This window comes from Pinus tabuliformis, chromosome J (genome assembly GCF_031772625.1).
Source record: "Pinus tabuliformis cultivar Carrire ecotype Pingquan chromosome J, CPIR1, whole genome shotgun sequence".
Classification (NCBI taxonomy): domain Eukaryota; kingdom Viridiplantae; phylum Streptophyta; class Pinopsida; order Pinales; family Pinaceae; genus Pinus; species Pinus tabuliformis.
The window spans coordinates 1,321,139,703-1,321,153,659 of NC_142295.1; the positions used below are offsets into that span (position 1 = coordinate 1,321,139,703).

Here is a 13,957-nt window from a genome sequence, read left to right on the forward strand (position 1 = left end):
CATGGACCAATGTTCTATCTTAAGAGCATGACCAAAAGAAAGGATCTCCTCCCTCAAAGGGAATGCAGAAATGCATGGGTCACACATTCACTAAATGAAATCAACATAATATGTCATCATATGAAGTATGAGGTGGTTGACTACAATTGAGGAACTCTGCTTGAAAGCTTCTCGGAATGAAATGTGTGAAGAAAGGAAGGAAGAGATCATGGAATATGCAACCATGGTAAAGGCAATCAACATCCAAAAGACCAAGAAGATTTGACTAGGATATCTCCGTGGAAGATATGAAGACTCTGATGGAGTCTGAAAAAAGAGACCCTTGACAATATATATCTTTGGGAGATGTGTTGATATGTATGCAGAATGTTGATGCAAACTAGAAGATGTCATGATGAAAGACCATCACAAAGGTAATGTTCATTCGTTTATTTTTGAAACAAATATCTGGATGGGTTTATGCAGAGCTGCCAAGGGAAGATCTATGGATGTCTTCCACCACCAATGCAGTAGGATGAAAGATCCTTAAGTAAACATGGCATGAAGAAAGCAGCATGGCATGAAGGAAGGACAAATATGGATTGATGGATCACTTTCCGATGATGACATGGCTGACTCATGAATGAAAGTGATGGATTGTCGGTGCCCTATGTAGAAGTTCCCAAACATGAAGACTCCTAGATAACGAAAAAAAAGTTCATGACATCATGAGGAGGAATTCTTCAAGTAGAAGGTTGTCCCATCGTCTCCACCTGAGGTTGTTGTAGGTCCCTAATTAAGAGGTAGCCTGGAAACAAGTTTCTTACTGGGAAGAAACTTGGAAATTCCTAAGCTAAGAGGGAGCTTAGGTACATTCCTTTCGTAGGAATGAGTACATTCCTTTATTGGAATAGATATGTCCTCCCTAATTAAGAGGGAGAGATACACATCATTCTTGTCTTCACTTGGGAAGATAGAATGGAGGATTGGGTAAACATCTGGCATTTGATACTCTTTGAGAATGAGTTAGGGCATCCAAGATGAGAGTAGTGGTAGAGGACCGATATTCTTTGAGGACTGGGAATCCAAGATAAGAATAGCGCTAGTGGAACACACCCTGAGATCCCAGGTGGGGTATGTTCGAAGAGAGACAACGATGAGGACGTCTATACATCATTGGTCTCGCCAGCATTGTGCTCAGATCTCATGGAGAGATAGAGCTGTTAGTCAAGGCCTTGCTATGTGACAATGTTGGTTGATATGATGTTAAACAGATGGGTTACCAATCTGACTCTTCTTATGAGAAATTCTTCAGATTGAGAATGACCAAGTACCATTATGAATACCTCCCTAGTTAAGAGGGAGTGTTGAAAAGTGTAACTAGGTTCGGTCTTCATAATGACATGTGGAAATATGATTTTATGTAATTGATGAAAAGAAGAAAAATTAAATTATTATTAATGCTTGTCTCATGGGTTTCATGAGCAAGGAATTTTATTTTTATTGATGGCTCCCATTGTGAGCCTTTAGGATTTCTCATCTATTCATACAAGTCAATTTGAGTCTATGTCATGTATGAAGGACCCTTCTTGGGCATATTATATTTGTATATGAGTCAATGAAAATTTCAAGTAGCCTTCCAAGACCAAGCACAAGCATTAACCTCAAGTCGGCTTCAAAGTGGAATTAATTATCTCCTCCAAAGGACATGTCCGCTCATTATACTGGGAAACAACTATAAATAGGACAGCTTGGCCTTATTTCAGAGCAAGGATTTCAGTCAAGTAATCAGCAATAGGATGAAGTGCGAAGAGGATAAGGAGTAGCCTCATAACCAGCGAAGTGAAGGGCACGAAGAGCGAGGAGGTTCAGCATTGTTTTGGGTAATTCTCCTCACACGTGTGGCAAAAAAACAGGGTTTCTGCAGTAGGGATATGACAGTCTCTAGAGAAGCCTTTAAGGAAGTTGTCAAGCATCATTCTTGCTAGCCGAAGCCTCAAGGAGGAATCTCCAAGTCAAGCGAAGAAGAAAAGGTCTCCAAGTTGTCTCAAATCAGTTCACAGGTGGGAATTGCAGAAGTACTGTTGGACCGAGAATTGTAGGACTGTGGTAGAACGCCGAAAAGTTGAAGTAGCTGAAGTTAACCTTGCTTGAAGCCTGTTTGACCAAGTATTGATTTGGGCATGGAAGAGAAGCAGTGAAAGAGATCTTGTGACATGGTCTTGGAGTGGCAAGTAGGTCAAGGGTCTTGGTCTTAATCTTGGTATTCGTCAATTGGAATCTCTATAAGAAGAAGAATTTGTTCGGGTTTTCCTCTCAAAGAGTGAGAGGCTTTGGCCCTGGCTGATAGCCTATATTCTGTGTCTCTCGTTCATTTATGGCTTACGCATTGGTAGTTGTTTGATGAAGAAAAACACTAATAACCTAAGTAAAAGAAGACCCTAATCTAAATAAGTAAAAAGCACTCACAAGCAGTTACTAATAGAAGAGAAATCACTTAATCTCTATGCCCTAGATTTCTCAACAAATCCTTGTTGATTTGTTTGCGGAAGCTTGAACTCTTGAACAAATTCTCGCTAAACCTCATCAATAGTAGGATTTTGATGCATAGCAGACCATTTAATAAACCACCTGAGTGCCCTTTCTCTCGTGGTAGTATGAAACTCGATAAGATTAGTAGTGTTAGGCGTTTGTCTAGCCCTCCAAATTGTTTCGCACAAATACCAGTGTTGTTTGACATGTTCATTCCCCCATCCTGAAAATTCAAGGTATCGGGTGAATGAACCTGCTATGTTACCGGCCATTGTAAATTGACTAGGAGATATGAGTATAAACCCCTGCGAACCAGGTTGTGAAGACCTAGAAGAACCTAATTGGAAAATACTACCGCCACTAAAAGTACCTGTTATATATGTACTATAAACCTTCCGAACTTTTATGACTTTAGCTAGCTTTGAAATAAAATGAGCAAGATGCTGATAGGGTACCAAAGGGAGGTTAGGGAAGGTGCTACCTATCTGCTAGGCAATGAAGTGTCACTTACAAGGGACACCTCATCTTCGGAGAACAGTTTCCTCATCAATCCCCTCCATCTGTGGCAACTCCAAGCGACTTGGCCCACCTATCCGCACACTTGGACTACTCCACACCTAACCTATTCGGTGTAATTCCCTTTGTCGCCTTCGGATTTCACGTAAAGCTTTCTCTCGCCATTCATCGACTATCTGGGCCCTCTTTTGCGCCCTTAAATCTTGAGCCCACCACAACTTTTTTGGATCCATTGCAACAACAACTTCATTTTCCGCAACCAGGTAGCATCACCCTCCCTAGATCTTGCCCCTAGTACTTAAAGTTTTAAGTTGCCATGTTTTGTCCCTAAAACAGCAGTAAATTTTCTTCCACCATCAAAACTTTAATCCAGAGGGGGATTTCCTTTAAAAACCTTCACCGCAACCAGTATCTAAACTTAGCCTCAGCTTTGGAAAAGGATAAATGATCTTCTACAGTGAATTCAATAATGTAACTCTCTAGGGTTGCTTGTACGCAGAAATCAACAGCCCTTGTCAATTTTGTATCCAGCCTATGTAGCTCAGTTAAATCAGCAATAGACCAAGTACGAGGAGATCCACGACAATTCCCAACTCCTCTCTTTGTTACCATCATAGACTATGGATGAGATTCATACCCAATTCCACAAGGAACAGAGTCAAAAACACGGGACCTCCCCACAGGGTCATTCTAAAAAGTCGGTGGCTAGTAGCCAGCCTCTGAAAGCACGGTTCCCTTTGCCCAGTACTATATCATATGGTGATCTTCAAAGTTAGGCCTCTTCACAGTTGTTCAATTTCATTCAGGTTGCTACTCGTCAAGCGAAAGGCCTGCACAATACTTTAGTCTCTAAGCAACAGCAGCAAATCCTTGCTCTTACAACTGAGCGGGATCAATTACTTCATGACAAGGACGAATTGGAGCACCGAATAAAAGATATTAGCGACAAATTCCAAAAATTATGGTCAGGTATTACTAACGTGGTCCCTAATGCACCAGAGGATTTTCCTAGTTGTTCCCTTTTTGAATGTTGCGAACATATTGGAGTAGCTTTTACTGAACTCGCTGCCATCAACTGAAAGTTGCGTAATAATGTTGCAACCACTCAAAAAGCGCTCCCAGACCCAGCCACTCAATATACCGCAAAGATTGAGAAGAAAATAGCAGATGTTGCTTCTCTCAAAGATTCTCTCTGCCAACATACTGAAGATACTCAAGAAGTCTTTCGGCAAGTCCAAGACTGGGTCAAACTGCTTGCAAAGAAGCATCAGCGAGAATACAAGTTGCGTAAGCAAAGCACAGCAGTTTTTCAATCAAGCTCTAGCCGTGGAAGATCTTAGCCAGCAACAGGACTTATTTGCTCGTGTTGATTCATTGGAAAAACAAATTCGCTACTTCGAAGAGGACTCGCACGTCATTAAAGTTGTGTTGCAAGACCTTAAGCCACCTGCTCATAATTATTTTAAGAAGCTGAGGCAACTCAATTCCGATGCAAAGAATCAATGGAAAGTCGTGATCAGTGCACCGCCGGAACACCCTACTAACGAACTGTGTAATTTCTTGATCAAGCTATAGTTCTATTGGATTCCTAGAGGTCTGCGATAAATGAATATTCTTGTTTCAAAGTTGATGTTATACATTCAGTGCCTGAGTTGGGTCCTTAGTTTGAAGGCAAACCCACGACACAAGAAGAAGCAGCACAGAAAGGGACACCACAACAGCAAGCGGGAGCAAAAGCGCCAGCAAGGGATTGACTCGAGGACGAGTCAATAGATTGTGGTCAAGGCCCGTTGGGTCCTTCGTTTTTGGGAATGAAATTTTGGCAAATTTTGACCAGGCTTTGACTAGAAAACAGCGGCGCACGAGACTGTCGCATACAGGATGATGAGAAAAAGGTGCACAAAAGTAGACGAAAAGAGTTGTCACGGCAAAGTTCGCAAAGACCGCCAAAGGAAGATAAGCGCGCAAAAGAGCAGTCAAGATGGAGTTCTACAGAGGACACCAAGGAAGAACAAGCGCGTTGGAGCTTGAAGGAACCCAAGGCGATAAGGATCAGAGCAAGCAAGCGAATCTATAAAAGTTGAAGGGAAGATGGCGGAAAGTGAGATCGGGAGTCTGTGCCAAAATGTTTTTGCTATGTTGTTCGAAGAACTCCATGTTGTTCTCTATCTCTCTCTTTCTAGGTTTTGTGGTGTAATTTGATCCAACGATGGTTGGCAGTTTTGCTTGTGACAAAGCTTGATATGATGAAAGGATGTAATGATGTAATGATCTGTATGTTAACAAAAGGGAGTTACAGGAATGATTTTGTGTTTGAACGATGATGGAATGATTAGAGCCCCTTTAAAAATCATCTTTAGTATGAAACTGAATGTTCTTTGCTCTTTCTATTTATGTTGCGGATCTATTATTTATGTGTATTAGACAATTACAGATGAAAGACTTATAATATAACTGCATGAAATGGTTTATCTGTTGTGTTGATCTTTGATGCCATGACGCAATCCCTTACCTTGCTAAGTCTCAGCACGCCTCTCTTTCTTCTTAAGTGAGGTGAAAATGTCGACACAATGCTAGACTATTGCGGACTCTTTTGTTGGTGCCCGGTGTCCGAACCCAGGGTCAACCTTTGTTAAAATTTTAAGCCAACATAATTGAACAACTCAAAAAAGAAATCAACGTTATCACTGATGTAAGTATCATTCTGAAAGAATTGATACGCAATACATTAATTTCCGAACTCTAAGAATTAGGGTTTTGCATGAAGAATGCTTACTTAGAGAAGTTATGTAGCATTTGAAGGTAGAGATCCCTCACAGTGGAAAATAGAACTCAAAAAAAAAAGTCAACGTTATCACTAATGTAAGTATCATTTTGAAAGAATTGATACACAATACATTAATTTCCGAACTCTGAGAATTAGGGTTTTGCATGAAGAATGCTTACTTAGAGAAGTTATGTAGCATTTGAAGGCAGAGATCCCTCACAATGGAAAATAATGGTGGGAAGAGTTTCTAGGTCGATGAGATGTTCATCATTGAGAGCTTCCCGTAGATAATCTTTTGAGGATGACCCTTGGATTTGTTGAGATTATCATTGCTAAGCGATCTAGCATGAGCTTGAGTTTTATGAAAAAATTACCAATCAAATTCAAACCCAGTACCAAGTAAACGGGGTATAAATTTTACAAAACTCATTTTGGACGTGGATAGAGTAGAGATAAATAGCACTCAAAGCCCCAACCAAATCTTTCCCTTCGGAAAAAAGAAAAATCCATTGGAATTATATGCCTTTAAATAGGATACATTAGAGAAGAATACCATGGTAAAAACCATTGGTTAATAATACCATGGAAAAACCATGGGTTGTTAAAACCGGAAGCCCAAAAACATAAATTGACTATTTTACCTCAATTTTATTTTAATTATTAACTTCCTTTTTTATGTAATTTGACTGAGTCAAAATGTTTACATTACATTACAGGAAATTACAACATCTCTTCCATATTGGGCCAAAGAGCGCCTCTTAGCACAATAAGAAGGGCAACAATGTCAACTTCTTCTTCTTGAAAGTTGGATGGTTGTTTTTCTTCAAAGGAAGTGAACTTCATGGAACAACTTTTATTCAATTGCATGTGGGGTAAATTTCCAATTGCATTTTCCTTGAAATGACAATTGTGACTTCCTCAATTTGGCATTATTCTCAACCCATTTCTCTTTATTAGAGGTTCTCACCAACCAATCAATGATTCTCAAGGTTTTGTGTTCTCCTCTTTGGTCAGCAACCCCCATTCAAGTCGAGTTAACTTCCCACAAGCCAACGGTCATTCTTACTGCTCTAATAGCACATTAGACATTTCAGAGCACTTACAAGACAAGACTTTTCCAAAAACTTGTATAATTTGAATGGCATGAACATTTGTTTATAACCAAAAGTTGTCCCAAAAATGGGCAGTTGATGATGAGTATCATCCTACAAACAAAAATGGACTACCCCTCTAAATTTATTAAACATTCTTAAACATGACCCTACTTCTAAATATAGAAAATTAGAGCCCCAATTAAAAATGGACATTACATCTGTAACATATAAAGAAAGCCTCGGTGCCTTGTTTCATGCCAAGTTGCAATGCTTCAATTAAACTCAATCTTTTTAGTTACATTTCCAAAATCATATCAAGTATTTGTTCATTTCAAAATCATTCCTAGCACTTGTTTTGCAAAATATACATAACGTATCCAAAACCACCTTTGGACTGCAAACAAGTCGTGCTTGCCAAAATCTAACAAAATAGTAACCTTCCGACAAGTTTTCTTTCAGTGCCATCATATTCTAAGAAATTGTGGACCCTAAAACAAAGGTTCAACTCGTTTGCTTGGCATTTCTTATTATCTGATTAATAATCACAAGAACAGCGATTTAGTAATTATTAAGCTTTGCTAGCAGTAAACCCTACGCTGTTCAGTTTCTTTAACAAATGGTTGTGACCCCCACAAACAGTTGGATTAGCATTAAATCTGCAAAAGTGTGTGTCCATGCCAGCCTTACATAGTGCATATGTATTCTAGCAACGCAAAGGGAACATATGTCACGAATGAAGAAAATGTTGTCTCAAGTGGTGGGAGGTGGACACCCATAATGAAATGTTCAACTAATCATATGCTACTAATAAAATCATTGTTGGAGAATCTTTCGGCAGAATAAGAATTGGCAATCGGCCAATTTAAGACCACAAAGTCTCACACCAATCTACCGCAAGTCACACATCATTTGAGTTGACAATCCACAGGCCTTGGCCCCGAACCAATTCCCCCTTCAAGGACGTATTCCTATAACGAACAAGCTCATTCTGAAATTCGTTTTGTCAAAAACAGATTTAAAAGGATACAGTAGGAGAACTAGAACAAGGGATAGATTTTAAAGAGAAATACCATTGCCTCTCACCAATGCATAACTAGTCATTGAACTGGACGCTGTGTTTTTCCTTAAGAATCCCATTTGGACAAAAGGGCACCAAAATAATTACCTATGTTTATTGTAGCCTGACGAGAAATGACCTCTGGAGAGAGAGGGTGCAACTTGGTAACATCCAGCTTGTTCAGGTCCTGCTCCATTAACCCTTTTTTCGACATTTTTGGCACTTGGTGGATGATAAGCCCTTACAAAATGCTGTAGGCAACATAGAGAAATAATCATCAGAGATGCCACACAAAAGGAAAGTCTGAACCACGGTTACTGGCACGATTACTACTTACAATTTAGGTGCGGAGAATATGGGGACTGCGGATCTGTCTGCACGGATCAGAGCTCGGTATTCAAAGTTGATCAGAAGGTATATGGGCACCTTCACTTCTTCCTCTTGCTACGCTTTCTGCTCTGATTTTTTCTGCTCCGATTGGATTGGATTGGCTATGTAGGTGCAGCAGCGGGTGCCAACGAGAGACGAGAAACCTATTGCAAAACACACCCAAAGCACAAAGAGGACTTTCTCTCCTGTGTGATGAGGTTTACGACCATCCAAAAAGAAGAAAAAGTAAAGAAAAACTACATTCTATTAAAAAAAGACTCAAGGCACGATCATGCCAAACAGTCTAGCGTATCTTACCAGCCGTTAAAGTGCATAACCCACTTCCATTCCTTCCCACGCCACGATCATGCCAAACACTTCAGTGTATATTACCACTACCCGTTAAAGCCTATCACCCACTTCTATTACATTCTTGATATAAATTCATTTATATTTCAGCATTCTTAGCATTATTACAATGACAAACAAAGGAACTTAAAATGTTTTTGAAGTTTTTCTTAAATGTTTATATGCAAAATTCTATTTCAAGTTTTTCATTTTTGTTTTTTTCTATTTTTATAAAGCCATCCTATGTGAATTAGGGTGTTTCACACAGATTTATTGGGGATGGAGAAAGAGAGTAATATTGGTTATTGAGAAAGAGAGTAATGTTTCACAAAGATTTATTGGTGATTGAGAAAGAGAGTAACATTGGTTATTATTTTATATGAACTTAGGATGTTTCACAAAGATTTATTGGTGATTGAGAAAGAGAGTAATATTGGTTATTGAGAAAGAGAGCAATGTTTCACAAAGATTCATTGGTGATTGAGAAAGAGAGCATAATGAGATATGAATCATGTTTAATTCATATTATATCTTGTAAGTTATTTAAATTATTTACAAGCATTACAATAATATTGAAGATGAAAAAATGTTTTTTTATGGTGATTTATATTAATGGATGAATCAAAATCTCCTAAGATTAATAAATACATATTCTTTAAAATAAATAACCCTTTAAAATTCAGCGTTCTTAATGTATATAAATTATGAGTTGGTTTAGCAAATTTATTCAAGTATGTGCATAACAATAAGCAAAAGCAATATGATCATTGTACACAAGAGGGTTTGAATTAGAAAAATCATCATAGGGAATAAAATCCATATTGATTAAGAATAATACATAGAAGAAACATGAAGTTTTCACATGTTTTATTAACCAGGGTATCATCTATGTTCTCTAACCCACACACTGATTTCTTCCATAAATACCCATAACCCTACTAAGCTTGGCTTTGCCTTAGATTTGGCTCTCAATACTTAGTTCTTGCTCTCTAACTGTATTTGCTCTTGGCTCTAGCTCTCTCAACTCTTGGTTTCATCTTGAACTCTAACTCTTGCTTAGATTTGGCTTGTTTGGTCTGAAATGACTCGGGATTTTCTTATGTCTTCTTCTATAAGGTTATCTCTATTTATTTTACTTTAATAGGTGGTTTATCCTCTCAAAGACCTTATTTGCTTCTCTACACAGTTAGCATGACTTTTCATTGCATTGGGCTCTCTCTTTCGTTCAATGTTTCTTCACAATCTTAATAGTCATTTTCTCCTCTTTCAAACTTCTTCATTGTACATAATCAATTTTCTACCGAGGGTGTGTCTCTAATTGTCATTGCTAATGAGCTTCTGCTCGAGATGTTAGTGATAAGCCTCTTTTTGAAAACAATAACAATTGTGACAAAAAATCAGTACCCTTCTTCAGTGTTGAACTTCTTATTTTTATGCTTCAATCAATAATTTATTACAGTTTAATGGGCTTTTCCAAATTGTCCCTTGGTTGCTAAAATCGAGTACAAATAGATTTCCTCTATGTGGCATTCTCTTATTCATTTATCCTTCAATAATTCAAGTTCCCCTAAGCTCCTTGTTATGAATATAATATATACAAATAACTAATAATAATCGTAAGTAAAATAGCCCGAAGAATTAGTTCAATTGGTTGAGTTTCTGTCATTAAAGAACCTCGCTAAAGGGAGGTCACAGATTCAATTATCCTCGATGCCCTTAGGGTTAGACCTTGTTAATAAGGCAGTGGGATGTGATCCCTTCAAGTGGATCTGCCCAAATATTTCCTCATAAAAATAAATAATAATAATAACCATAAATAATGATTAGTATACTAAAGAGGCATGTCTCTAAGGACATGACCATTCATGAAGGATATAAGTGGGTCCTCGTTTGTAATCAATATCATATCACTTGTACATTCAATATTCTTATATATAATATTATTGTGCTATAAATGGATATTACCATATTTCAGATATTATGAATATTCCACTGTGTATTTTGAACCATGTTCGTTACATTGGTATCAGAGTTGTGTTCTCTGATCTCAACCATTTGCCAAGCTTTTACTACATACTCGAAGATTTCAGAGTTTCTCTTATAGCTCGATAATCAGTTTGGTTTTGGCCTTCGGCCATCAAAAGTTGAAATTGACTTTAGTTGTTACATTAAAAAATAATAATAATAAATAAATAAATAAAATATGGCCCCTCCCATTAAAAATATGTGTGTGTGTGTGTATAAATATAATAAAATAAAAATTGTAGATAAAAAATAAATAAATTATTAAAAAAACAAAAAATAAAAAATAAAAACAAAGAGTTAAAAAAATTAAACCAAAAAATAAATAAATAACAAAACAAAAAAGTAGAAAACAAAACAAAAAAAATTAATGAGGGGACAGCCTACCACCTTGACGTTTGCAGTCGTCGGCACCCAAAGCAATAATTGACCGCAACACTCCAAAGTCATTGGCACCCAACCAACCGCAGTTGAACCATACTACCACCATTGTCGCCATCTACTGCCCTCAACATCGATCTGCAGCAGCAATCACTACCTCATCTGCAGATGCCTTCTGTGCCTATGCCCCACCGTCACACAGCCATTGCCACGACAGTCTTCGTCAGATGTTTTTCTTCCATCAAACCTTGACTGCCACATCTCCATAGTCACCGTTCATGTCCCCTATCATTTTTTTTACTTTGCCACTGTTAGACGTACATTAATCACACCCACTTCTTCCACTTTGAAATTGTCATACATTTCAAGAATCATTTGTTTCTTACATTGACTACACCATCATACACTAAACAAAATTGTCCATATATGTACCTATACATACATATTTCACAAGTTCGTATGACACTATTCATGCAACGACAACCCACATTTCAAAAGTCATGACTTTATAATAACCCGTACACATTTGACTACCAATTGAATTAACAATTTATTATTAAATAAGTATGATAAATTTTACAATCATTTCCTTCTAATATATTTGGTGATCACCATTATGAAATTTGAGGGAAGGGGAAGTTGAGTTTTTCTTTTTCTTTTTTTGGGGGGAGAGGGGGAGGGCGCGGGGTAGAGGGAAGAAAAATCACAGGTTATCATATTAATAAGAAAATCAATTACATTTGATCAAGAGGATCCAGGAGAAAAAACTTTGAGATAGTTAGAAAAGGGAAAAAAAGAGGATACAACATTGTCACCAAGAGATGGTTGTCAACATGAAGACAATCGTCAATGATTTATCTAAATAGTTTGTTATCCATATATTAATAATAAAAGGCCTATATTGTTTTATAGTGACTAGTACAAAAACTTGTATATTGAAATGTCAACACAAAAACCATTCAAAAAATAGCCTACCCAATGGCAAAAAAGCCAAAGTGCATGTTGTAAAATCAAACAAGTGGAAAAGATCTAACACTCCTTTGCACCTCGTGATGAAGAAAACTAAAGAAAATTCTTCTAGGCAATGCAGAAAGCCCCTTTTTTGATAACACGTCTGCAGAAGAGTTAATTCCCTATAAACATGTTCAAAGGTGATGTGTTTAAATGACTTCTTCTGTTGATCAATCCTACGTATCGCAAAAGAGGATCTATCATTTATCCACTCGATAAAGACTTGAGAATCTCCAAAAATGTGTATAGACTCAATACAGAGCCTCTTTGTGTAGTATAAGAGTCCCTAGAAGGCAACCACTTCAGCTTTGTTGTTCGTCTCTTCTCCACTGCTCCAATAGAAATGATATTGGTGAACTTGTGAAATATCAATGATCACACCACACCCACAATATACACCTTGTGCAGCCCCATCGAAGTAGCATGCCAGAAACATTGTATTTAGATCACCCATCAAATATCTATGAGGCGGTATCCATCGGAGTTATACAGTGAATATGATCAAAATTCAAGGGAATTTATCTTAAAAGAATTATAAGGTATGTATATAAGCATTTAAAAGTTTTATAAAAGGTCAATTTGAATTAAGGAGAGAGGCTAGAAAGTTAAAGTGTCTTTTGAAAGTAATTTTATTAAAAAGATTAAAACTAAAAGGGATATATTTAACGTTCAAACCATTGAAGGTTTCCCAAGTTTGAATTCAAATCAGAAGAAGGGGTCAAGTTATTGTTACTAAAACACTTTCGATTAAAGTACTGAGTTATAAGGGAAAAAAATCAATGTTTTGAGTAAGATATTACGATAGTTTTGACGAAAGGAAAAAAATGTTGTCAATTGTTGACAAAAAGAGAATGAGTCATAATCCTACGTTTTGGACCTGATGTCCATTTTGTAAAACAGAATTTGTATATTCATCGTTTTTTAAAAATTGTACAACATTTTGTCCAACATGTCATAAATTGTTTACTTTGGAAGAATATCAAGGTAATACATAGACCGGAATTAAAAGATTAAAGGAAGAACTCACAAAATTTCAACAAAATAATGAAGCATTGGAAAAGAAATATAAAGATCTCAAAGATCAGTCATACAAAGAATCAATAGAAAGTAAAAGAGAAATTTGGCATCTAAGGCACCATAGTAAAAAATTACTTGCAAATGTCAAGAGGTCCAAAGATACAAAGAAAAAATAGAAGAAGAAAATGATTGTCTCAGGAAGAAATTCAACGAGAACCTATCAGAAAAGGAAGAAAAAAAATTGCACTTAAAAACCCTTAATCAAATGTTAATAGAACAAATTAGAGATTTAAATTATGAAAAGCTTGAATGTCAACACACTAAAAATAAGCTCGATGAATTAGAAACTGAAGAACTCTTACATCTCAAAAATCATAATTAAAGTCTACTCGCTCAAATTAAGAAACTTAAAAATGATAAGAAATCATTGAAAAATAAATTATAAGAACTTATCATGAAATAAGTATCGAATTCTTCAAACATAATGGTCCAAGGCAAAGAAAAAGGAATGAATATTGATCCAGTTAATATCACAACTCAAGAAAATGACAAATTAGTTGAAGTAAAAACATATTCAGATGTTGCATCTCAGATGATGAAAATTCCAAGTGAAGATTATGTAACCAACTCAACAACATCAATACATCAAATAAATCAGGAAATTGTCACACACATGATAAGGGAAAATCAAATCACAAGAACTCCTTATCGGCATCCAAATCACAAGAGCATACATCTCAAATAATATGCTTATTTGTATCGCTCATAACATAAAACAAAAAATTTATGTTCTGAAGAATATTGATGTCTACACAATCCAGTCTTACGATAATAACTTCCACAAAAGATTGATTTATGATGGTC

The 13,957-nt window shown here is 36.7% G+C and overlaps 1 protein-coding gene across 1 annotated transcript in view; it reads right to left on the reverse strand.

The window, feature by feature from the left end:
* The window catches only part of LOC149232138 (uncharacterized), a 132,473-nt gene extending 123,920 nt beyond the window's left edge, over nucleotides 1-8,553 (reverse strand). Inside the window, exons 1-2 of the mRNA XM_089379369.1 lie at nucleotides 8,283-8,553; nucleotides 8,054-8,196 (exon numbers count right to left, since the gene is read on the reverse strand). Of these exons, the coding sequence (XP_089235495.1) occupies nucleotides 8,054-8,159 (106 nt within the window). The 5' untranslated portion in view covers nucleotides 8,160-8,196; nucleotides 8,283-8,553. The remainder of the gene's footprint in view (nucleotides 1-8,053; nucleotides 8,197-8,282) is intronic.
* Nucleotides 8,554-13,957: the final 5,404 nt, after the last annotated feature.